This window comes from Hemitrygon akajei, unplaced genomic scaffold, assembly GCF_048418815.1.
Source record: "Hemitrygon akajei unplaced genomic scaffold, sHemAka1.3 Scf000195, whole genome shotgun sequence".
NCBI classification, from domain to species: Eukaryota; Metazoa; Chordata; class Chondrichthyes; order Myliobatiformes; family Dasyatidae; genus Hemitrygon; species Hemitrygon akajei.
Window position 1 is genome coordinate 374,780 of NW_027332080.1, and position 26,618 is coordinate 401,397.

At 44.5% G+C, this 26,618-nt stretch overlaps 1 protein-coding gene across 1 annotated transcript; it reads left to right on the forward strand.

Moving 5' to 3' along the window:
- Positions 1-10,876: 10,876 nt before the first annotated feature.
- Positions 10,877-24,838, forward strand: LOC140724353 (E3 ubiquitin-protein ligase TRIM39-like). The gene is made up of 4 exons (XM_073038803.1): positions 10,877-10,984; positions 12,202-12,224; positions 12,312-12,430; positions 24,285-24,838. The coding sequence occupies exons 1-4, from the start codon at positions 10,877-10,879 to the stop codon at positions 24,836-24,838; spliced, it is 804 nt and encodes a 267-aa protein (XP_072894904.1).
- The last annotated feature ends 1,780 nt before the right edge of the window (positions 24,839-26,618 follow it).

The window sequence follows — 26,618 nt, forward strand, 5'->3', positions numbered from 1 at the left end:
GGACTCCACAGCATCCAGGACACAGTCAAAAGATGATGCCACAAAAGGTGGCATCCATCATTAAGGACCCCCATCACCCAGGACATGACCTCTTCTCATTGCTACCATCAAGGAGGATGTACAGAACCCTGGAGACACACTCACCGGTTCAGGAACAGCTTCTTCCCCACCATCAGATTTCTGAATGGACAATGTGCCAATAAACACTTCCTCAGGATTTTCCTCACTTTTTGTACTACATTTTAAATATAATTTTACACATACTAATTGTAATCTGTAGTTTATATTACTAAATATTGTTGAAACAAATTATCAAATTTCACCACATATGCAGGTGATATTAAACCTGATTCTGATACACAAGCACACACAGCTGGGCTCAGACATACAACACTCCCACATTCCTCGCTTTTTGACACCCTGCTTGCTCCGTGGCCCCCGGTATGAAGCTCAAACTGTTGCAACACCTGCCCTTTAAATTCATGGCTGAGGCTGTGTTGTGTCTGTTCACTGTTTGAGTCCGATATTAAATGAAGAGCATTGAATGGGAAGGAAGGTTTGAATACAATGAATATCTCCTCTGAAGGTATATGGGGTCCTGGTCTGAGCACTGTGCACAGGTCTGGTTTCCCTCCCGGAGTCAGCCTGAGGGATGAAGGGAATGAAGAAAAGATTTCCCAGATTGATTTAGGAGGTGAAGTAGTGTCCTCGGAGAGATTATACTGACCGGGCCTGACTCAAAATTAGAGAAATAAAAGGTCGTCTGACTGAGACAGACACAGTCTCACAGGGTATTGACAGGGTAGAGGCAGGAATGATGTTTCCTTAGGCTGTGGTGAGGAACCGGGGTCACAGAAATCGATTTCACCTCAGCAGAACTGAAATGAGGAGAAATGTCCTCACCCAGAGGGCAGCGAATCTTTGGAATTTTCTCCAGAAGGTTTCTAAACTCGAAGCACAAATTTTGGGGCTCTGCGATGTTGGGAACGTTGCGCAAAGCTCAAAGATCAGGCATGTTCTGAGTGAAAGAACCTGTTTACGTTTTCTAAAGTTCGAGTTTACCTTTGCGCCTAGTTCTCCCTTGACCTTCAGCCTGTCCTTTTGCACAGGGGAGCGCTCACAGCACCGGAGTTCCATCGGCAGCCGCTGCGGGCCAGCTCCCGTATCCGAGCAGCAGGAGACAGGACTGGGAGGGAACTCCAGACAATAGGCCCCGATCCACGGCGGGGAAAGACCGGGCACCCTCTGTGAGGATGAAACATCTCACGGAATCTCCGCCCGAATCTTCACCTCCGCCATCGGAAGGATTCAAAACTCCGGCCGCTGTTGCAGCCTTTACCTGGGGAGCTGCTCTCAGTCCCGGGTCTCTCACCGGGTCCACTCGTTCCCGATTCCAAACTTCGGTCCGCACAGCGTCCCGCCCACTGACACTCCTCAGCCAATGGAGGCAAGGTCCTCACAGTGGTGTTCCCTGATTGGCTGTGAGTGTATCCGAGGGCGGGCTGCTGCCGGGAGCTGGAGATGTCAGTCACAGTTTGTTCTCAGAATCAAAGCAAGTTCCGCGAGGCTCAAAGTTCAAAGTAATTTTTTTTAATTTTTTTTAATTTTTATTGAACACAAACAAAAACAGAAACACTAAACATATGCTAACAACTCCAAAGAATCACACAAAAGCAGCAACAAATATATAACCATTAACTTTAAATATACAAATAAACAAGGAAATCCACTGTAAATACTCTTGGACAGAAGGAACTACATCTAAGAGGAGTCACAAAACAGGAACATTTACAGAGGTAACCCAAAACATTGACAGATTTATACAGTCTTTACAGCTTTCTGTTTATGGGAAGTTTTCAGAGTATAAACCTATAGTTTGAAGTCTGACTTAAAAATATAAATGAAGGCTTCTTATTGCTGTATTTGCATTTATGGATATAAAATTTGCTGTAAATTGAGAAAAGATTTATGATAAAGAAATGATCCCTGTGAGATTTGGTGTTATTAGTAAACCCAAATAAGACATTTTGGAAACAAAAAGTAAAATCCACATTAATATATTGATCTATAAATTGACAAATATCAACCCAAAATGTTTTAACATATTCACAATCCCAAATCAAATGAAATAAATCCTCTGGATATAAACCATAAAAAGAACAGTTAGTTTCAATATCAGAATTAACCCTTGTCAAATAAACATTGGTTGGATAATATCTATGTATAATTTTAAATAAGCCCCAGATACTCCTCCACCTCAGATTCCCCAAGCGACTATTCCAAAAACTAACAGAGTACGTATAAATCGCCACATCCAACACCTACAAACATACAGAGCAAAGCTACAGAATGGTAACTATATCTGGATCACTGAAAGATCAGCCAGAGTGCAGAAGACAACAAACTTCGCCAATGCAAATAAATAACGAGAACATGAAATAACAGCAGCGGCTGCCGATAGATGTCCGGCGCTCTCAGCGCTCCCTGTTCAATCTGACAGGCCGAGAAACAGTGAGGCACAAAGGTAAACTCGTGTTTCAGAAAATAAGAAATAGAGAAGGCGTGGCCATTCGGCCCCTTCCGGCTCTTCTGCCCTTCACTCAGAACATGCTTGACTTTTGATCTCAGCACCACTTTCCTGCAACATTCCATCACCGCTGAGCCCCAGGATATGTCTATTCAATTTAGAAACCTTGTGGAGATAATTGCAATGATTCACTTCACTCTGGGTGACGAAATTTCTCCTCATCTCAGTCCTGCTGAGTTGTCCTCGGATTTTGAGTCTGTGACCGCTGGTTCCACACCTTATGGGAAACATCATTCCAGCCCTTCTGCTGTAAATATCCTGTGAGATTGTATTTCTCTGATTCTGAGACAGGAATGCGATCTGTCTCAGTCAAACCACCTCTTATTTCACTCATTTTAAGACAGTCCCAGTACGATTATTTGTTGTGGGAGCATCTCTATGGACAGCAGGTGAGTGCAGTTATCCTGTGTTGTTCCATAGCCTGATGGTTGAGGGGTAGTAACTGTCCCTGATACTGGTGGGGCGAGTCCTGAGGCTCTTGTACATTCTGCCTGATTACAGCAGTGAGAAAGGAGCCTGCCTGTGTGGTGAGCCTGATCACAGCCGCCTGTATCGCCGTCCCCTCTGGCATGCCCTATCCCGGACCAAAGGGATTGTGGAGAGCAAATGTGGTACTCTGTCGATTATCACTGTGATCCGTCCCCTCTGGCCTGCCCTATCCGGGACCAAAGGGATTGTGGAGAGTAAATGTGGTACTCTGTCAAATATTACTGTGATCTGGCCTCTCTTCCAGCCCTTTATTGTTCTTGTCTATGATTGCAGTGCGACAATCTCTGGTCCAATGTCCCCTCTTCCTACAAACCCCGTTTCTGTCCTGCACCAAGTGTCCCCTTCATCTGCACCGTCCTGCCACCCGTTCTGGGTTCTTCGTCAGGACCCGAACTCCATCTCCTCACTACCAGTTCTCTGTGCACACTCTGGCTTTTCCCCAGTCCCTTTAAAGAGTCAATTGCGCTCCCTATTCATCAGAATTTATGTCACCTGGGGCCAGGTCTGACACAGCGAACTGAGATTAGTTAACTTAAAGGAGTGGGCAGGCTTGGGTCTGAGACAGTTCAGAAAAGTCTACACTGCCAGCTGGACGTACTGATCTGTCCAGGTGTTTGTCGGCATTGGACTCTCACGTATCCTTAAAACGAGCTATAAAGTACGCAAGGGATTCACCTTTTTTCTGTAGTTATCGGGTAAATTCAGCATAATCCGCATGTAGTCGGGCTGTCATTCAAATGGGTTCCCTTTCCTCAGTGACCCACCGTGCCATGGCTTGTATTACATCAGCCCCTCTGGTGGCTCCCGGTCACCTTCGGGCGTCTGCCTGGGAAAGGGGAACCCACTCCCTGTCCCTGTCGGAGAGGTTTCATATATAACCCTGAGGAGTGCAGGCAAGTCCCCGGGCAAGGTCTGGAAAGGGGAACCCACTCCCTGTCCCTGTCCGAGAGGTTCCATGTATAACCCTGAGGAGTGGCACATGTCCCCGGGCAGGGTCTGGAAAGGGGAACCCTCTCCCTTTTTCAATGAATTCAGGTAAAGCCCCTGGTCCGGACGGTTATACTGCTGAATTTTTAAAATCCTTTTCTTCTATACTCGCTCCTTGGCTTTGTAAAATTTTTAAAGATGCGTTAACTGTAGGTAAATAACCACAATCTTTTTATTATGCCTCCATTTCTCCAATTCTTCAAAAAGATAAAGACCCCACTGAATGTGCATCCTATCGGCCTATATCCTTGCTGAATACGGATTCTAAGATTTTTACCAAAATTTTGGGCACTAGATTAGAAAATTGATTACCTCAAATTATCTCTGAAGATCAGACCGGATTTATTAAAATCTGTTATTCATCTTTTAACATTAGAAAATTAATTAATATAATTTACACTTCTTCATCTAATATACCAGAATGTCATTTCCTTACATGCTGAAAAAGCGTTCGATAGAGTTGAATGGCTATATTTATTTAATACTTTGCAGAATTTTAATTTTAGCTTGAAATTTATATCATGGATTAAATTAATGTATTATGAACCTTTGGCTTCGGTTCTTACCAATAATCAAAGATCTCCTTTTTTTCAGTTGTCCCGTGGTACGAGGCAAGGCTGCCCTTTAAGTTCTCTATTATTTGACATTGCTTTGGAACCTTTAGCCATTGCCATTCGTGAATCACCTAATATTTTTGGTATTACCCGTGGGTAAGGGACTTATAAGTTATCATTATATGCTGATGATTTGTTACTATACATATCTGACCCTGAGAGATCTATTCCTGCTGTTTCATCCTTGCTTGCTCAGTTCAGTAGCTTCTCTGGCTACAAACTGAATTTTAATAACAGTGAATTTTTCCATTAAATATGCAAGTTCCAATTTATAAACACTTACGATTTAAAGTTGTCACTGATCATTTTACTTATTTGGGTATTAAAATTACCAAGAAACATAAGGGTTTATTTAAAGTTAATTTTTTACCTTTAATTGAACAAATCAAGCAACTTGTTACCAGGTGGTCCCCATTATCTCTGTCATTGGTTGGTCGAATTAATACTATCAAGATTATAGTAATACCCAAATTTTTATATTTATTGCAAGCATTACCAATTTGTATTCCTAAATCTTTTTTTGATATTATTGTCTCCAAAATATCCTCGTATGTGTGGCAGAATAAAAATCCTAGATTAAGTAAAAAATATTTACAGAAGCCTAAGAAGGAAGGTGGTTTTGCTCTGCCAAACCTGAGATTTTACTATTGGGCAGTTAATATTCAATATTTAATATTTTGGACACAAGAATCGGTCATAATACCTTGCCCACAATGGGTAAACTTGGAGTGTAAATCTGTACAAGACTTCTCATTGTTTTCTATTTCAGGATCTTCCCTTCCTTTTGCTTTATCTAAACCGAATAAACAAATAACTAATCCTATAGTTAAACATACATTAAGAATATGGTTTCAATATCATAAATTCTTTGGCTTGAATAATCAAGCCCTATTATATCTAACTTCTTTTTCCTACCCTCTTTTATGTACCAAGCCTTTGTGTTATAGAAAACAAAAGGTATGACATGTTTTCGTGATCTATTTTTAGATAACAGTTTTATGTCCTTTGAACAGCTATCCAGCCTAAAACTCATTTTTTTAGATACTTGCAAGTGAGAAATTTCTTGAATGTTAGTATTTTCTGAAATTATGTCCAATGGACATTACAGAAAAAATTTTAGCTCTGAATCCTTGCCAGAAGGGTTAAGTAGCCATCATTTATCATATGATCATGAAATTACAGCCTGGAGAATCAGAAATAATTAAGAAGGAATGGGAAAAAGAACTTCACTGCCTTATACCCATAGAGCAGTGGGAGAAAATTTTACAATTAGTCAATTCTTCTTCTATTTGTGCTAAACATGCCTAATACAATTTAAGGTTGTTCATAGGGCTCACATGTCCAAGGATAAACTCGCTTGATTTTATTCTTATGTTAGTCCAACCAGTGACACATGTCATTCTGAAGTCGCTTCATTGACCCACATGTTCTGGTCTTGCCCCTGTTCGTAAAAATATTGGAAAGATATTTTTGGTATTATTTCAACAGTTCTAAATATCAAATTGCTACTGCATCCTATTACTGCAACTTTCGGTTTACCAATGGTGGATAATAGTCGTTTATCCCCCCTCCAGCCCGGCGGAGGATTGCATTTTGTTACATTAATGGCTAGAAGATCTATCCTATTGAACTGGAAAAAAAATAATCCTCCAACTATATTTCAGTGGTTTTCTCAAACTATTTCTTGCTCGAGTTTAGAAAAAATTACAAGTGTTGTCTTTGACCCTTCAGTTAAATATGAAGAAACTTGGAGACCATTTATTCAACATTTTCATATGAGCTAAACTGACTTTTCCAAAACCTTACTTTTATTGTCCTTAATTATTTGGATGGAGGTGCGGAGTTATTGACGCTACTGTGTATAATTGATATAATGCAATGGCCCATGTCGGTTAGGTTTTATTTCATTTTTTTTTGGGGGGAGGGTTTCTTATTTTCTCCATTTTTTGTAACCACTATGAGTTTGGGAGGTTATTATCATCTATTTGTATTTATACCTTAATCTATTAATTATGTACTCTCAAGCTCTTTGTATTCATGTTTCATTTTTGTTTGTTTAAAATCAATAAAAAGATTTAAAAAGAAAGTACTATTCTGAGGAAAGGGTGGAATAGGCGCATCGGGCCGAGTGGCCCGGCACGCTCCTGTTACTTATTTTCTAAAGCACGAGTTTCCTTTTACGCCTTGTTCTCCCTTGGTTTTCAGCGATTCGGATAGCACAGGGGAGCGGTGAGAGCTCCGGAGGTCCATCGGCAGCCGCTGCGGGGCAGCTCCCGTATCCCAGCAGGAAGGGTCGGTTCTGGGAGACAACTCCAGACAACAGGCCCCGATCCTCGGAGGGGAGAGGCCGAGCGCCCTCCGTGTAGCTGAAACATCTCACGGAATCTCCGCCAGTCTCTTCGGCTCTGCCTTCGAAAGGATTCGAGACCCGCCGGTGGTGCAGCCGAAACCCGAGGCGCAGCTCCCGGTCTCCGGCCTCACTCGGTCCCGGTTCCAAACTCCGGCCCGGCCGGGCGCTCAGCGTCCCGCCTACTGACAGCTCGTAGCCAGTGAGAGCATCTCTCTCCCAGCGGTGATCGCTGATTGGCTGCGGGTGTGTGAGGACGGGCTGCTACTGGGAGCTGGAGATGTCAGTCACAGTTTGTTCTCAGAATTAAAGGAAAATCCTCGAAACTCAAATTTCAAAATAAATTTTATTATCAGAGTACAGATAAGTCAGCACATACAACCCCGAGAAGCATTTTCATGCGGACATACTTAGAAAAAGTATCGAATAGTAACCATAACAGAAGCAGGCAGTGAAAGATCAGCCAGAGAGCTGAAGGTAACAAACTGTGCAAATGCAAATACGGAGAAACAGGATAAATAACAAGAGCAAAAAATAACCGCAGCGGCTGCTGATGGATCTCCGGAGCTGTGCAATCCGACAGGCTGAAGGCCGAGGGAGAACAAGGCGCAAAGGTAAACTCGTGATTTAGAAAATAAGAAACAGGAGCATGCCTGGCCATTCGGCCAGTTGTGTTGTTCTGTTCCTCACTCAGAACATGGCCAATCTTTGATCTCAGCGCCACTTTCCTGCAACATTCCCAACATCGCAAAGCCTCAAAATATGTCCGTTTAATTTAGGATACTTGTGGAGAAAACTCCAAATATGCACCGCACTGTGTTGGGGGAAATTTCTCCTCATCTCAGTCCTGCTGAGGTGACCTCGGATTTTGAGTCTGTGACCCCTGGTTCCACTACCCAGCCAGGAGAATAATAATTCCTGCCCCTACCCTGTAAATACCCTGTGAGACTGTGTCTGTCTCAGTCAGGAAGCTTCTCCATGTGAACCCTGTGTTAATGAAATTGGTGACAGTTTTTTCAGACCAGCAGCTTTGACCACAAGAACACCAGACAGTGGTCAGCACGGAATGTCCTGCAGTTACTGCAGGAAAAGGACTGGATGGACACAGTGGAGTGGTTCCCTGAGCAGACAGTCCAGACCATCTGGCCGAATGCCTCATCACCAGATCTCACCGACAGGCAGCAAAACCTCACCTGTCTGGCCGTGAGAGGGGCCCTCCCAGTCTGATCCTTGCTGCATGCCCGGAGATCACTCCCACAGCGCGCTGCCCCGAGATTACTGCAGTGGAGACGAGACGGTCACTCACCTCTTTGCGGACTGTGGGCTGGCGAAGATATGTGGAGGGAGATTCAAGGACCTGTGCCACAGCAGCTGCGTGACAGAAGGCTCACTGATCCTCGGCCTGTTCCCAGGACGCGCAGGAAAACGGACAGCGAGTGCTGCTGGAAGATCATCAGCTCGGGGAAAGACGCTCGAAACTTGTTGGCCTGCCATCACACCGAGATGTCCGGAGAGCAGCGGTTCCCAACCTGGGGTCCACGGTTACTGGTGTTGGTCTTTGGCATTAAAAAAGTTTGGGAACTGCTTTCGTACAGGAATACTGCCGACTGACACATTCCAGTCTACAGGGACAACATTGGGACTACAGGGATCCTCTACACTGGACCGGGAGTGGCCGGGTTGGCTGAGGACGCCTCACAGTTATTGTAGTAGTGAACCACCCCAGGGGGACACATGGCTTCTCCTTTCAGCGCAGAACTTCAATCGTCTTCCAGGGGAAGGTCCCTCCGACCGCAGGGATGAGGCCTTTGGAGATTCAGCTGACGTTTTTGTCACACTGGGTTTTTAAGAGATGGGTTGGTCGCCATACGGTCAACCCTCCTCCGCTCGTACCCGGGCTTAGACAGTCCATGGCCGCGTTTTCTTATCTGTTGCCCGTTTAATGTGTTTTTGATCCCACACTCAACATAGAAATGCCCAAAATTTCCACTGAACACATTCAGCAAAACCATGTTCATTCCCTGAGACTGCAGCGCGCGTAGTGGACAACCGCGGTACTGCAGGGGATCAGCAGCTCCCCGAAAGTGAAAGCATTCTGAATCAGGAAGTGCCGGGAGTTAACATGGCTTCGAAAGGACAGGCCGAGAGTTGGACCGAGGAGACAATTTGCGCCATCTGCCTGGATTTCTTCACCAATCCGGTATCACTGGAGTGCGGACACAACTTCTGTCGCTCTTGTATCATACGGTGTTGGGAAAGGGAGGAGAGAAACTCCTGCCCGGAATGTAGAGATGTGTTTGCTGACCGCACCCTCAGGGTGAATCGGGCCTTAGCAAATCTGGCTGAAAAAGCTCGAAATCTAAATCGGAATCCGAAAGGGAAGGAAAGTAAACTTCACTGCGAGGAACATGAGGAAGAACTGAAGCTGTTTTGTGAAGCGGACAAGACACTGATCTGTGTGATCTGTAGAGACGCGCAGGAACACAGAGAGCACCGCTTCATGCCGATTAAAGAAGCTGTTAAAATCTACATGGTAAAAACTAAACGTTAATTTCATGCTTCACACATTTCCTTTGTCCTACATAACATCACACGAGCCTCCATAACCAACACATCATTCTTTGCAACTTTCGCCATCTCCAACGGGATTCTAGCATCTCTCCGTCCCACAGCCCACCTCCGCACCCTGCAACTCTCCGCTCTCTATACGGATCGCGCTCTACGTACTCTATCGCCCTGATCCACTCGCTCCTCTCCACTGATCTCCCTACTGGCACTGATACCTGAAAATGGGACAAGTGGGACCTGACCCCTAAACTCCTCCATCGTCACCATTCAGGGCCGCAAACAGCCCAGTTCCTCCCGTTTCTTCCATGGTGGATTGTCCTCTCGTATTAGATTCCTTCTTCTCCAGCCCTTTACCTCTTCCGCCTGTCCCCGCTCAGCTTCTCACTTCATCACCCTTCCCCACGTTCCCCCTCACGTTGTCTCACCCATCACCTGTCAGCTGGTTCTCATCCCCAACCTTTTCATTCTGATTTCTGTTCCATTTCTTCCCAGTCCTAATAAAGGGTCTTATCCCGAAACACCGACTGTTTATTTCCCCTGAATAGATGCTGCCTGACTCACTGAGTTCCCCCGGCATTTTGTGTGATAATCGGGTTTGATCACCTGTTTCTTTTGATACATCTTTGTTTCTATTTCCTTCAATCTCTGACTTCCAGGATCAGCTAAAATCTTCCTTTGACTCTCTCACAAAAAAGAAATCAGACTTCCAGGAAAAGGAGCAGCAACAGAAAGAGAAGATTTCCGGAGTTCGGGTGAGGCTTCCTGAGCAGAATTTCTGATATTACTGTCGAGTTTTGCTCCATTTAATGCAGAATTGCCGAGTATCGCAGCTCCAGTGACCTGGGTTCGATCCTGACTTCTGCTGCTGTCTGTGTGGAGTTTGCATGCTCTCCCTGTGGCCATGACAGTTTCAGACACATTCCAAGGACATGCTGGATGAATGGTTAATTACAATTAACCCTGTGAAGGTGGGGAGCGTATATGTTAATCAGGTGGAAGTTAATGGGTCAATGGGGAGAATAGGTTTCAGGAGGGAATGGGGTTGATGGGAATGTTTCAGAGCTAGCATGGACATTAATGGACCAAATGGTCTCCTTAATGTCATAAGGAAATACACACAGCAATACAGTAAATTAATCTTCACTTTTCATTCGACAGGAACAGTCACACAGCGTTCAGACCCACATCACATCCCAGTTTGCTGAACTGCGCCAGATTATCACTGAGAAAGAGCAGAGCTTACTCAGGGATCTCAGGGAAGAAGAGAAGAGGATTCTAAATCCAATGGAGAAAAAGCTTCGAGAGATTCAAGAGAATATAAGGTTTATTCAGGAGGAAATCACTAAGTTAAAGGAACAGATGGATCAAAAAGACAGTGTGATATTTCTCAAGGTGAGGAATTATATTTCAATTTGTTTCTGTCAAAGGGCACTAAAGGAACAGGTGTATATTCAAAATAAACACAGCACCGAGGCCAATTCTAACAAATCAGTTGTCGCTCTGGCGACCTCACACAGAAGACAGTGGAGGCCAAGTCTCTGGATGCTTTCAAGAGAGAGTTAGATAGAGCTCGTATAGATAGCGGGGTCAAGGGATATGCTGAGAGGGCAGGAATGGGGTACTGATTGTGTATGATCAGACATGATCACAGTGAATGATGGTGCTGGCTAGAAGGGCCGAATGGCCTACTCCTGCACCTATTGTCTATTGTCCCAAAACTGGGCTTCCACAACTTCTGTACATCCCAGGACAGAATGCAAATCTCTCTGAAATTATTTACTCTGATCGTAACACTGAGCTGCTTACTGTTTCCTTAATTACCGCATTAAATATCCTCTAAAACTCCCATTAACACCCAGTTCCAGTCCTAGGCTGTGAGTGTGTCTGGTGCGGTGGGTGTGAGTTCTCTCTGTCAATCAGTGAGAACCAAGAAAGTGACCCACACATCAGACTTATCCTCCATATCCAGTTTCCATCAGATGGGAATCTTTCACTGTCTCTTTATTTTTTGGATACATTTCACATGGGATTATATCCCATTCTCTATCATAAACAGGCCATTAGGTCCATCTTCTATCAGTTTCCCTGCTTCACAATCCTCCTGCCACCTACTCACCGCATCCAGCAACACTGCCCCGAACTCCCTGGTCCCTCACGTGTTTATCCAGCCTCCCCATTACATTCAATCTCTGCTTTTCCATTTCAGCCACTCCTGTGGCACTGAGTTCCACATCCTCTTCACTAAATTTCTTGTGGAATTTGTTAAAATCCATCTGGAATTACATCTCCCCACAAGTCTCCCCATAAATAGTCTCCACCCGCACACAATCACATACATCACTGATCTTAAATTCCTCCATCCTATCAGCCTGACATCATATCCAGATGATATTACACACCCTGTCCTGTCTTCCCTGTAAGTTTCATCCTCTCGGTAATGGTCTGACATTCAGAAACTTTCCCTGTCAGTTACGCGGTGGTTCTGTATTGTCCGTGTGTGTGAGTGATTGCGGGAGTGGGAATTTTCAACACCTTTTAATGATTTGGATGAAATTCAGGATGTGGACAGAAAGTCCAAGTCTAAGCAGATTTGTTTTTATTTATTTCAGGAGGAAGCTCGTCGGAACAGAAGGTAGGACAGGCTCTTTACTGAAACCCTGAATGGATTTGTAAAATAGTTCAGAATATCAATTTATAGCCAGCAGTTTAATATTTACAGGATTAACGACGCTGTCCAGGAATTGTCAGTGACAGATGAGACCCTACCGGTTGAAAAATTCGATCACCCCTATTTGTTCAACACAGTGCTGAGAGAAACGCTTGATGCTATTAATCGAGGTAAAACTTACAAAGATTCTTTCCTCCCCATTCATTAGGGTTAACTTAGTTCCAATTTGAGGCAAAGATTGTCTGTAATACTGGGCTGAAGGGGAACTGAAGTTTATTCCATATCAACCCCACCGACTGGGAGGCATCACTGTCACATGGTCAACTGGAGATGTCAGACCCCTGAACACACCAGCACAGGGTCACAATACAACCAATACACGGGATTGTCAAATGAACCACTGTGTGTCAATCCCAGGCATCGCACTAACACACCAGGACATGAGTTAGGATCTACCAGAGGAACTGGGAATTTAATACTGATGATAATATTGTAGGGAATAAAAGCAGGTATCAGTGTGGTGACAGGGATTGTCAGGAAAATACACAAGTCCTTCATGTGCCCTGTGAGTGCAGACTCTGACTGACACAGGTCTTCCCCCTTCCGGATCAGCATCTCTCACTGTTGTTAAAGGCAGAAAATGCTATGTTGCCTCCTGGGTGCCAGGGTCAGGGATGCCTCGAATCGTGTCCGCAGCACTTTAGAGAGGGAGGGAAAAGAGCCAGATAACTTGATAAATTTTGGGACAATGGCATTGGAAGTAAAAGCAATTAGGTCCTTAAAATAGAATTTGGAGAGCTTGGTAGAAAGCTCAGAAGCAGAACCCCCAGGGTTGTAATTTCTGGATTGCTGCCTGTGCCACGTGCTGGTGAGGGTAGAAACAGGATAATTTGACAGATAAACATGGCTGAGAAGATGGTGCTGGGGACAGGGATTCAGGTTCTTGGATCATTGGGATCTGTTCTGGTGGAGGAATGACCTGCTCAAAAGGGATGGGTCGCACCTCGACCCGAGGGAGAACAATATTCTCACAGAGAGGTTTGATAGAGCTATTGGGGAGGGTCTGAACTAATTTGGTGGGGTGGGGGGTTGGAAGTGGAGTGAAGGTATAGGACTGATGGTAAAAATGCAAAGATAGCGTACAGTCAGACTGTCAGATAGGGCGGACAGATCCGAGGACAAAATTGCAGCCAGCAGGGTGGGTATCAGTGCATTAGGGATGCAGAATTAAAAAGGGTAGCAGATACAGTACACAAAGCGTATTATCTCAATGCAGGGAGTATGAGAAATAAGGTGGATGATCTTGTTACTCTAATACAGATTGTCAGGTATGACGTTGTGGCCATCACGGAAACGTGGCTGAAGGATGGTTGTAGTTGGGAGCTGAATGTTCACCGTTACACAATGTATCGGAGGAAGGAAGGAAGGCCGATGGGGTGGTGTGGCTCTGCTGGTAAATCAATAGCAAGATGTGACATAGGATTGGAAGATGTTGAATTCTTGTGGGTTGAGGTAAGGAACTGCAAAAGTAAAAATGACACTGACACCAGTGATATACAGGCCTTCCGACAGTCAGTGGGTCGTGACCCACAGATTACAACTGGAAATAGAAAAGGCTGATGAAAAGGACAATGTTATGATAATCATGGGAGATTTCAACGTGTAGGGTCGTTGGGAAAATCAGGTTGGTGAATGATCTCAAAAGCGTGAGTTTGTTGAATGCAATGTGATGGCTTTCTAGAGCAGTTAGTCGTTGAGCCTACTCGGGGAACAGCTCTACTGGATTGGGTGTTATGTATTGAACCAGAGGTGAGTAGTTAAAAGAAACCTTAGGAAGCAGTGCTCACAACGTCACTGAGTTCAACTTGGAATCTGATAAGGAGAAAATAAAGTCTGATATTGTAGTATTTCAGAGGAGTGAAAGAAATTACAGTGGTCTGAGAGAGGAGTTGGTCAAAGCAAATTGCAAGGAGGTGCTGGCAGGGATGAGAGCAGAGCAGAAATGGTGTCAGTTTCTGGGAAAGTGAGAAAGGTGAAGGATAGATGTATTCCAAAAATAAATAAATACTCAAATGGCAAAATAGTAAAACCGTGGCTGACAAGGGAAGACAAGTTACTGTAAAGGCAAAAGAGAGGGTATACAACAAAACAAAAATTAGTAGGAAGACAGAGGATTGGGAAGCTTTTAAATATCTACAGAGAGGAACTAAAAGGATGATTGGGTGGGAAAAAATCAACAAGAAATTGATTTGAATTGAATTGACTTTATTGCTTATATCCTTCATATACATGAGGATTAAAAATCTTTACATTACGTCTCCATCTAAATGTGCAATGTGCAATTTATAGTAATTTATGATGAATTATATGTACAATATGTATAACATGCTGGTCAACATAACATAGAAATACAGATGTGTCAGCATGAGTTAATCAGTCTGATGGCCTGGTTGAAGAAGCTGTCCCTGGAGCCTGTTGCTCCTGGCTTTTATGCTGCGGTACCGTATCCCGGATGGTAGCAATTGGTACAGTTTGTGGTTGGACTGACTCTGGTCTCCAATGATCCTTCAGGCCCTTTTTACACACCGGTCTTTGTAAAACAAGTTAGCAAACAATATTAAATTGTTTTTCAGGTATTGTAAAAAAAAAACCAGAGATGAGACTGGATATAGGACCGCTAGAAAATGAGGATGGATATTTAATAATACAGAATAAAGAGATGGCAGATAAACCAAATATTTTGCAACAGTCTTCACCGTGGAAGACACTAGCACTGTGCCCGGTGTTGAAGAGTGTGAGGGAAGAGAAGTGAGTGTAGTTGCTGTTACAAGGGAGAAGGTGCTCAAAAAGCTGAAAGACCTAAAGGTACATAAGTCACCCGGACCAGATGAACTGCACCCTAGTGTTCTAAAAGAGGTCGCAGTAGAAATTATGGAGGCATTTGAAATGATCTTTCAAAAATCACTGGAACCTGGCATGGTGCCAGAGGACTGGAAAATGGCAAATGTCACTTAGCCCTTTAAGTAAGGAGGAAGGCAGCAGAAAGGAAATTATTGACCAGTTAGCCTCACCTCTGTGGTTGGGAAGAAATTGGAGTCAATTGTTAAGTATGAGGTTATGGAATACTTGGTGACACTGGACAAGACAGGGCAAGTTAGCATGGCTGTGTTAAGGGAATATCCTGCCTGACAAACCTGTTGGGATTCTTTGAGGAGATTGCAAGCAGGATAGATAAAGGGGATGCAGTGGATGTTGTATATTTGGAATCTCGGAAGGCCTTTGACAAGGTGCCACACATGAAGGTGGTAACCAGGTTAAGAGGCCATGCTATTACAGAAAAGTTACAGGCATGGTTAGAACATTGGCTGATTGGTGGGGAACAGCGAATGATAGTAAAGGGATCCTTTTCTGGTTGGCTGCCAGTGACTCGTGTTCCACAGGGGTCAGTGTTAGGACACCTTCATTTTACGCTGTATATCAAGATTTAGCTGATGGAATAGTCCATAAGATGTTGGAACAGAAGTAGGCCATTCGGCCCATCGAGTCTGCTCCACCATTCAGTCATGGGCTGATCCAATTCTTCCAGTCATCCCCACTCCCCTGCTTTCACCCTATACCCTTTGATGCCCTGGCTAATCAAAAACCTATCTATCTCTGCCTTAAATATGCCTTGGCCTCAACGGCCACTTGTGGCAACAAATTCCACAGATTTTCCACCCACTGACTAAAGTTATTTCTCCGCATCTCAGTTCTAAAAGGACGTCCTTCAATCCTGAAGTCATACCCTCTTGTCCTAGAGTAGATGGCTTTGTTTCCAAGTTTGCATATGATACAAAGATTGGTGGAGGGGCCGGTAGTGTTGAGGAAACAGTTAGGCTGGACAAGGACTTGAATGAGGAGAATGGGAAGGAAAGTGGCAAATGATATACGATGTTGGAAAATGCATGGCCATGCACTTTGGTCGTAGAAATAATGTGCGGATTTTTTTTTTCAAATGGGAAGAAAACCCAAAAAGCTGAGTTGCTCTTTGGTCGTGCAATTTTTTTTTCAGATGGGGAGAAAACCCAAAAGGCTGAGAATAAAATGGACTTAGCAGTCATTCTGCAGAACTTCCTAAAGGTTAACTTGCAGGTAGAGTCAGTGGTGAGGAAGGCAAATCCAACGTTAGCATTCAATTCAAGGGGTTTAGATAGCATTCAATTCAAGAGCAGGGATGTGATTCTGAAGCTTGATAAGGCACTGGTGAAGCCTCACCTTGAGTATTGTGAACAGTTTTGGGCTCCTCATCTAAGAAAAGATGTGCTGGCACTGTAGAAGGTTCATTTCATAACGATGATTCCAGGAATGAAAGGGTTATCATACAAGGAATGTTTGATAGCTCTGTGTCTGTACTCGCTGGAATTTAGAAAGATGAGGGGGAATCTCATTGAAACGTTTCGAATGTTGGAAGTCCTAGACAGAGTAGATGTGGAAAGGATGTTTCCCATGGCGGTGGAGTTTAGGACAAGAGGGCACAGCCTCAAGATAGAGAGGCATCTATTTAAAACAGATGCGAAGAAATTTGAGCCAGCTGCTGATGAATTTGTGGAACACTTTGGGTGCATTTAAGGCAGAGCTTGATAGGTTCTAGATTGGACACAGCATCAAAGGTTACGGGGAGAAGGCCAGGTAGTGGGGCTGAGGAGAGAAGAAAGGATCAGCCATGATTGAATGGCGGAGCAGACTCGATAAGCAAATGGCCTAATTCTGCTCCTATGTCTTATGGTGATCAGACCACTACATTGAAGCATTGTGAGAATGAGCTCGGACACACCAACAAGCATTGACATGGGTCAAGATTTCATCTCGGGAGAAGCACACACAGCATAACCTGGCAAAGCTCCCTCACACACATACACAGGAAGGACAGGCAGATTGTAGTCAGAGCCTCAGCAATGTACGTTGTTATTTCCCTCAGTAACCTGGAAACCAATCTCTTCAGAGACAGTCATTCATTCATTTAAACAACTCAATCACGTGTGACACATTGTCAACACACTCCAGACATGTGATGACACACTGTAACATACAAATTCTTCAATGTGTATACACACCACACGGATATTTACCACAATCAATACACACACACACACACACACACACACACACACACACACACACACACACACACACACACACACACACACACACACACACACACACACTATCAGAGTGTGACACACGGCCACAGAAATAGGCACAAATTTGCATTTAGGATTGAAATCTGCAGTCCTTACCCAGTCTGTCTGTTCTGTGGCACTGAGCTGCCCTCTGACCTGACGTCACATCAACACTTCACAGACAGACTCCGGGGTGAGATTCCTCAGGAGGATGATCTGGGAGGGTTTAACGGATGTTGAACCCACGGCCCACTTCATCAATTTGCAAGACTAAGATGTCTTCTTGAGCATGTCCCATTTGTGTGTGTTTGCACCCCCCATCCCTCTAACCATTTCCCATCTGTGTACCTGCCCTAATTTATTTTAAAATATTTTATTTTTACCTGTTCCTACAGCGTCTGAGGGCAAATTCCATTTACCAACCGCCCTCTCTATGAGAATGTTACCCGATGGACCACTCAGAAAAATTTCCCGTCTCACTTTCAATCTGAGTTCTCTGGTTCTGTACTCCCATTTCTTCGAAAAATGAAATGTTATTTAAGCTCCTTATGAATTATTTACCTTGATAAGGGGTCATACCTGAACATCCTACACTATAGCTGAATAGTCCAAAGCTTATCCACTCTCTGCTTTTAACCCAAGCCCCCATTCCTGGTAACATCCTCCTGAAGCCTCCTGTCCAGTGTAATGACATCCTCCCCATATTCGGGAACCGGAAATGCATACAATGCTCCAAGTGTGGTCTATCATCGACATCAAAGGCCTTGCTGAATTTCATGTGGACAGTTTGGAATAGGCTGATGAATACACGACTGAATGTGTTTTTTTAGATTGGGACAAGAAGGGTGGTGTGGGAGCTAAATTCTGAAGGGAGGCAGTTTTAAAAAAAAACTTCGCGTACAAGAACGGCGAGACTGGACAGGACAGTGGAGAGCACCCCTGTGGCTGCCCCACTCAGCAACAAGTATATCGCTTCGGATACTGTTGAGGGGGATGACCTGACAGGGGACGACCACGATGACGGGGTCTCTGGCACAGGACCTGGCGCTGTTGTGCAGGAGGGAAGGAGGGGAAGAGGAATGCGGTAGTCATGGGGGATTCGATAGTCAGGGGAACAGACCGGAGATTCTGTGAGCCTGGTAGAGATACCCGCATGGTGTGTTGCCTCCCAGGTGCCAGGGTACGGGATGTCTCGAATCGGGTCCAGAATATTCTGAAGGGAGAAGGCGATCAGCCAGCTGTCTTGGTACATGTTGGTACCAATGACATAGAGAGGAAAAGGGAGGAGATCCTGAAGAGAGATTTCCCGGAATTGGGAATGAAGCTGAGAAGCAGGACCTCCAGGGTAGTAATCTCAGGATTGCTACCTGTGCCACGTGCTAGCGAGGACAAGAATAGTAGGATCAGGCAGATGAATGCGTGGCTGAGAGTCTGGTGCAGGGGGCAGGGCTTCAGATTCTTGGATCATTGGGATCTCTTCTGGGGGAAGTATTACCTGTTCAAAAAGGACGGGTTACACCTGAACCCGAAGGGGATCAATATCATAGCGGGAATGTTTAATAGAGCTGTTAGGGAGGGTTTATACTAATTTGGCAGGGGGATGCGAATCCGGAATGATAGAGCGTAGGAGGGGGAAAACAGAAATAAATCTAAGATAGTGATCAGTAAAGATGTCAGGAAGGACAGGCAGGTGATGGAGCAAATTTGCAGCTACTGGGATGAGTTGCAGTGCAATCAAAACAAAAAGTACCAAATACTGGACTTAAAGTGTTATACTTAAATACACACAGCATAAGGAATAAGGTGGATGATCTTATTGCACAGCTACAGATTGGCAGGTATAATTTTGTGGCCATCACTGAGACGTGGCTAAAGGATGCATGTCTCTGAGAGCTGAACGTCCAAGGATACACGGTGTATCGGAAGGATAGGCAGGTAGGCAGAGGGGGTGGCATGGCTTTATTTGTAAGAAATGACATTAAATCATTAGAAAGAGGTGACATAGGATCGGAAGGTGCAGAATCTTTATGGGTTGAGCTGAGAAATAGCAGGGGTAAAAGGACCCTGATGGCAGTTATCTACAGGCCTCTTAACAGCTGCAGTGAGGTGGACTACAAATTACAACAGGAAATAGAAAAGGCTTGCCAGAAGGGCAGTGTTATGATAATTGTGGGGGATTTTAACATGCGAGTGGATTGGGAAAATCAGGTCGACACTGGATCTCAAGAGATAGAGAATTTGTAGAATGTCTACGAGATGGCTTTTCACAACAGCTTGTTGTTGAGCCCACGAGGGGATCAGAGGTACTGGATTGGATATTGTGTAATGACCCAGAGGTGATTAGAGAGATTGAGGTCAAGGAACCGTTAGGAGGCAGTGATCGTAACATGATTGAGTTCACTGTGAAATTTGAGAAAGAGAAACTGAAATCCAACGTGTCGGTATTGCAGTGGAGTAAAGGAAATTACAGTGGCACGAGATAGGAACTGGCCAAATTTGACTGGAAAGGGACACTAGCGGGAGGACAGCAGAGCAGCAGTGGCTGGAGTTTATGCGAGAAGTGAGGAAGGTGAAACACAGATATATTCCAAAAAAGAAGAAATTTTCGAATGGAAAAAGGATGCAACCGTGGCTGACAAGAGAAGTCAAAGCCAAAGTAAAAGCAAAGGAGAGGGCATTCAAGGAAGCAAAAATTAGTGGGAAGACAGAGGATTGGGAAGTTTTTAAAAGCTTACAAAAGGAAACTAAGAAGGCCATTAAGAGGGAAAACATGAACTATGAAAGGAAGCTAGCAAATAATATCAAAGAAGATACTAAAAGATTTTTCAAGAATATAAAGAATAAAAATCGGGTGAGAGAGGAGAAAGGACCGATAGAAAATGATGCTGGAGTAATTGTAATGGGAGATAAGGAGATGGCTGAGGAACTGAACGAGTATTTGCATCAGTCCTCACTGAGGAAGATATCAGCAGTATACCGGACACTCAAGGGTGTCAGGGAAGAGAAGTGTGCGCAGTCACAATTACGACAGAGACCAGATGGAATGCACCCTTGTGTTTTAAAGGAAGTAGCTGTGGAGATTGCGGAGGGATTAGTAATGATCTTTCAAAAGTCAATAGATTCTGGCATGGTTCCGGAGGAGTGGAAGATTGTAAATGCCACTCTGGTATTTAAGAAAGGGGCAAGGAAGCAAAAAGTAAATTATAGACCTGTTAGCTTGAAATTGGTGGTTGGGAAGCTGTTGGAGTCAATTGTCAAGGATGAGGTTACCGAGTATCTGGAGGCATATGACAAGATAGGCCAAACTCGGCATGGTTTCCTTAAAAGAAAATCCTGCCTGACAAACCCATTGAAATTTCTTGAGGAGATTACAAGTAGGCTGGACAAGGGAGATGCAGTGGATGTTGTGTATTTGGATTTTCAGAAGGCCTTTGACAAGGTGCCTCACATGAGGCCGCTAAACATGATAAGAGCCCATGGAATTACGGGAAGTTTACATATCTGGACAGAGCGTTGGCTGATTGGCAGGAAACAGAGAGTGGGAATAAAGGGATTCCATTCTGGTTGGCTGCCAGTTACCAGTGGTGTTCCACAGGGGTCCGTGTTGGGGCCGCTTCTTTTTACATTGTATATCAACGATTTGGATTATGGAATAGATGGCTTTGTGGCTAAGTTTGCTGATGATACAAAGATAGGTGGAGGGGATGGTAGTGCTGAGGAAACAGAGAGTCTGCAGAGAGACATGGATAGATTGGGAGAATGGTCAAAGAGGTGGCAAATGAAATACAATGTTGAAAAGTGTATGGTCATGCACGTTGGTAGAAGAAATAAACGGACAGACTATTATTTAAATGGAGAGAGAATTCAAAGTTCTGAGATGCAACGGGACTTGGGAGTGCTCATGCAGGATACCCTTAAGGTTAACCTCCAGGTTGAGTCGGTGGTGAAGAAGGCAAATGCAATGTTGTCATTCATTTCTAGAGGAATAGTGTATAGGAGCAGGGATATGATGTTGAGTCTCTATAAGGAACTGGTAAGACATGACTTGGAATACTGTGTGCAGTTTTGGGCTTCTTATTTAAGAAAGGATGTTCTGACATTGGAGAGGGTTCAGAGCAAATTCACTAGAATGATTCCGGGAATGAGAGGGTTATCATATGAGGAACATTTGACCGCTCTTGAATTGTACTCCTTGGAGTTTAGAAGAATGAGGGGGGACCTCAGAGAAACATTTCGAATGTTAAAAGGCATGGAGAGAGTCGATGTGGCAAAGTTGTTTCCCATGGTGGGGGAGTCTAGTACGAGAGAGCATGACTTAAGGATTGAAGGGCACCCATTCAGAACGGAGATGCAAAGAAATTTTTTTAGCTAGAGGGTGGTGAATTTGTGAATTTCTTGCGGCAGTGGAAGCCAAGTGATTGATAGATAGATAGATAGATAGATACTTTATTCATCCCCATGGGGAAATTCAACATTTTTTCCAATGTCCCATACACTTGTTGTAGCAAAAACTCATTACATACAATACTTAACTCAGTAATAATATGATATGCATCTAAATCACTAACTCAAAAAGCATTAATAATAGCTTTAAAAAAAGTCCTGGCAGTTGAATTGTAGAGCCTAATGGCATTGGGGAGTATTGACCTCTTCATCCTGTCTGAGGAGCATTGCATCGACAGTAACCTGTCGCTGAAACTGCTTGGGTGTATTTAAGACAGAGATTGATAGGTATGTGAGTAGCCAGGGCATCAAAGGTCATGGTGAGAAGATAGGGGAGTGGGACTAAATGGGAGAATGGATCAGCTTATGATAAAATGGCGGAGCAGATTCGAAGGGCCGAATGGTCGGCTTCTGCTGCTTTGTCTTATGGACTTATTTGAATGCACCAGTATACGTAATAAGGATCTTGTAGCACAGGTAGAGTCGAAGGAATAAAGACACAGACAATTCTGTAAACAGGGCGAAAATTCAAAAATCAGAGGTGCAAAGGGACATGGGTGTCCTTGTGCAGGATTCCCTGAAGGTTAACTTGCAGTTTGTGTCAGTGGTAAGATTGGCAAACTCAATGTTTGCTTTCACTTCGAGAGGATTAGAGTACAAGAGCAAGGATGTAATTCTGAGGTTTTATAAGGCATCGGTCAGACCACATCGAGTATTGTAAGCAGTTTTGGGTCCCTTCTATCGGAAAACAAGTGCTGGCATTGGAGGGGGTGCAGAAGATTCACAGGAATGATTCCGGGAATGAAAGAGTTAACATATGAGGAGTGTTTGTTGGTTCTGGGTCTGTATTCACTGGAGTTTAGAAGAATAACTGATTTATTATCCCCTTCAACCCTATTCTCCCGCCTCCTCCCCATAACCTTTGAGACTCTGACTAATCAAGAAGTTTACTTATTAACTTCTGCTTTAAAAATCAAACAGGAGAAAATCTGCAGATGCTGGTAATCCAAGCTACATAGGTCCTGATGAAGGGTCTCGCCAGATCTCTCTGACACCTGTCTGGAGAGAGTTGATGTTGGGAGGATGTGGGTGGGTCGAGAACGGTAAGCACAGCCTCCGACTATAGGGATGTCCATTTAGGATAGAGAGGAGGAGGAATTCCTTTATCCACAGGATAGTGAATCTGCCACAGGCAGCTGTGGAGGCCAAATAATTGAGTATATTTAAAGCAGAGTAACACACACAAATTGTTGGGGGAACAGCAGGCCGGGAAGCTTCTATGGAAAGTGTAAACAGTCCACGGTTCAGACTGAAACAGTTCATCAGGACCTGTGTTGCTTAAGGGTTCCTGCAAATTCATCCCCTGTCCTAATGACGGGCTGCGGTGGATGGGGTCGTGGAAAAGGGGACAAAGTCATTCTCATCTCCCATCTTTGCCCCTCCAGCTTCTCATTACGTCTACACACACAATTCACCCACGGTCTTTCCACCCCTCCCCCACCTGGTTCAATCTGCCATTCATCTCTCCCCCACTGGTTCCCATTATCACCGCATTTACTGTCTCAAACCATCACACTCCCCCACTTCACACTCAGAAATGAATGTGAACATTGTATGACGGGCCTGTTCCTGTGCTGTACTGCTCTATGTTCTCTGTTCCCAGTTTCGAAGAATGAGAGGAGATCTCATGGAAACACAAAATTCTTTCAGGGGTCAACAGGCAGGGGTGAGGGAGGATGTTTCCCCTGACCAGCGGAAAACCCTTGGGGAGACATTACTTGTCCATCCGCTTTTGTCTCCCCCCGATCCCCGGGGCAGCGCAGCCCGAGACTCCCCCCCCCCTCCGATTCCCGGGGCCCCGCTGCCCGAGTCTCCCCCCGATCTCCGGGGCCGCGCTGCCCGAGTCTCCTCCCCCGATCCCCGGGGCCGCGCTGCCCGAGTCTCCCCCCATTCCCCGGGGCCGCGCTGCCCGAGACTCCTCCCCCGATCCCCGGTGCCGCGCTGTCCGAGTGACTGCCGAGCGCATCATTGGAGCCTCCCTGCCCTCTATTGTGGACGTGTACTCTTCCAGGTTGAAGAAGAGGGCGGGGAACATCATAAAGGACTCCTCCGATCCTGCGCACGGACTGTTTGATCTGCTTCCGTCTGGGAGGCGCTTCAGATCCCTCCAGACTAAGACTAATAGGCACTGGAGAAGTTTTTTCCCTACTGCGGTCACTTTGCTGAACAGTTAACTGCCGGTTAACTGTCGGCTAACTATTACTTGGATTGCACTACCTGTATGTATAATCTATATTTTCATTTATATTTATCATTATTATTGTTATGAGCAGAGAGACAACATCTGCCGGAAGGAAATTCCTTGTATGTGCATAGGTACTTGGCGATTAAAGTCTGATTCTGATTCTGATTCTACCCCCAGTCTCTGTCACCCTGGATATGGAAACGACGCATCCGCGGCTCGAGGTGTCTGAGGATCGGAAGAGTGTGAGATGGATCGGGACCTGGAGGAATCTCCCTGACACCGGGAAGAGATTCACAATCTGGCCTTGTGTGCTGGGATCGGAGGGATTCACACCGGGGAGACATTACTGGGAGGTGGAGGTGACGGGAAATCGGGACTGGTGTCTGGGAGTCGCCGCAGAGTCTGTGGAGAGGAAGGGATTGGTCAGTCTGAGTCCGGAGACCGGATTCTGGGTCATCGAGAGAGTTGATGACCTGTTACATCGGGATTATGACGTGAACCGTGGTCTCGCCTCCCCCGGGTCCTGTCTCGCTGCCGGTCCCATCCCCGGGAGGGTGGGAGTTTATCTCAGTTACGAGTCCGGGACAGTTTCATTTTACAACGCGGAGACCAAGTCCCATCTCCACACCTTCACTGGGAATAAATTCACGGGGAAACTTTATCCTTTCTTCGCAACCTGGGTTGTGAACCAGTGGCTGAAAATCTGCTCCGGTTCCGCTCCGGGTCTGTAAACGGGTCGGGTCCCGGGACCGGCGTCAGGAGTAAAGTCTCTGTAAATATAAATGTGCGGAGAGTGCAGCTAAATACGTGGCTAAGGAGATGGTGCAGGAGGGAGGGCTTCATGTTTCTGGACAATTGGGCTTTGTTCCCGGGAAGATGGGGCCTGTTCCGACGGGATGGTTTGCCCCTGAACTGGAGGGGGACTAACATCCTTGCGGGTAGATTTGCCAATGCTGCTCGGGGTGGGGAAGGGGGTTAAACTAGATTTGCATAGGGAGGGAAACCAGAGCGTTAGAGCAGATAGTGAGGTGGAGGAGGATAAAGGTCATGCGAGGACTGCATGTATAAACAGAAATCAAAGGTTTGTGCATTAGGTTGTAAATTAATTTTCAGAGCTTTAGAAATTGTAGAAAATAAAGATTTCCAAAAAGATTTTGATGAAGAACATGACCAGAGCATACGTGAAAAGTGGCTACTTCAGTTTTATACCTAACGCAATAATTGTCTATGTTAGGAAATATTTTGGATAGTCTCTCCTTTGTTAAATAGTAGCAGTGAACAATTTTAAATTGAATTAAACACTGATTGGTACATATTAAAGAAGAGTTGACCATCTTTATTAACAAAGGTCACATTAAGTTCTCTCTCCCAAACTTGTTTAATCTTTAGTGATTAAGGGGATCTGTTTTTTTTGCAGATTTATTTATTTTTATTGTCATTTAATTTGTGATGACTTCGATTGATGACTTTTGAAGTGTTAATTAGCAAATATTCTCTCTCATACACACTTACTGCAATATCTTCAGGTTAGACAATTTTTACAAAAATAATTATCTAAGTTTCCATATATGCAAGAATCTGATTTGTTGGATACTATTTTGAATATGAATCCTTTAGTAAGAGGTTCCATTGGTAGAATTTATCATTTAGTTTTAATATATTAATACAAAAATATAACCTCTCACCCAAGGTTTATACATGATAGAAATATTCGTTGTTTCAGACGTGATAGAGGGGGAGGGATGAAAGGGGGAGAAGTGGCATTTCTAGTCAGGGAAAATATCACAGCTGTGCGTAGACAGGACAGACCGGAGGGCTTGTCTACAGAGGCCATATGGGTGGAGCTGAGGATCGGGAAAGGTGTGACCACACTAATAGGGGTGTATTATAGTCCGCCCAATAGTCAGAGAGAATTGGAGGAGCAAACCTGTATAAAGATAGTAGACCAATGTACGAAACAGGAAGTTGTAATAGCAGGGGTTTTAACTTTCCACATATTGACTGGGACTCCCACACTGCAAAATGGCTAGATGGCTTGGAGTTTGTGAAATGTTTTCAGGAAAGTTTTCTAAATCAATATATAGAGGTACCTACGAGAGAGGATGCAATACTTGATCTCCTATTAGGAAACCAGACAGTCAGGTGACAGAAGTATGTGTAGGCGAACATTTTGGGTCCAGTGACCGTAATGTCATCAGTTTCAAGTTAATTATGGATAAGGATAGGTCTGGTCCTCGAGTTGAGGTTCTAAATAGCAGAAGGGCCAATTTTGTGGAAATGAAAAAGGATCTCGGAAGAGTGGATTGGGATATTTTTTTTTTCCTGACAAGGATGTGTTCAGTAAGTGGAAGGCCTCCAAATGTGAAATTTTGAGGGTGCAGAGTTTTCATTTTCCTGCCAGGATTAAAGACAAAGTTAACAGGCATAGGGAACCTTGGTTTTCAAGGGATATTGGCGATCTGGTTAAGAAAAAGAGAGAAGTGTATAACAGGTAGAGGCAACAAAGAACAA

What these genes read in the sequence shown, in the direction of transcription:
- LOC140724353 (XM_073038803.1), top strand. Translation starts at nt 10,877, where the DNA reads ATGGAGAAAAAGCTTCGAGAGATTCAAGAGAATATAAGGTTTATTCAG. An exon ending in GAAGCTCGTCGGAACAGAAG is followed by an intron (nt 12,225 to 12,311) that starts GTAGGACAGGCT and finishes TAATATTTACAG; the next exon opens with GATTAACGACGCTGTCCAGG. An exon ending in GCTTGATGCTATTAATCGAG is followed by an intron (nt 12,431 to 24,284) that starts GTAAAACTTACA and finishes TTCTACCCCCAG; the next exon opens with TCTCTGTCACCCTGGATATG.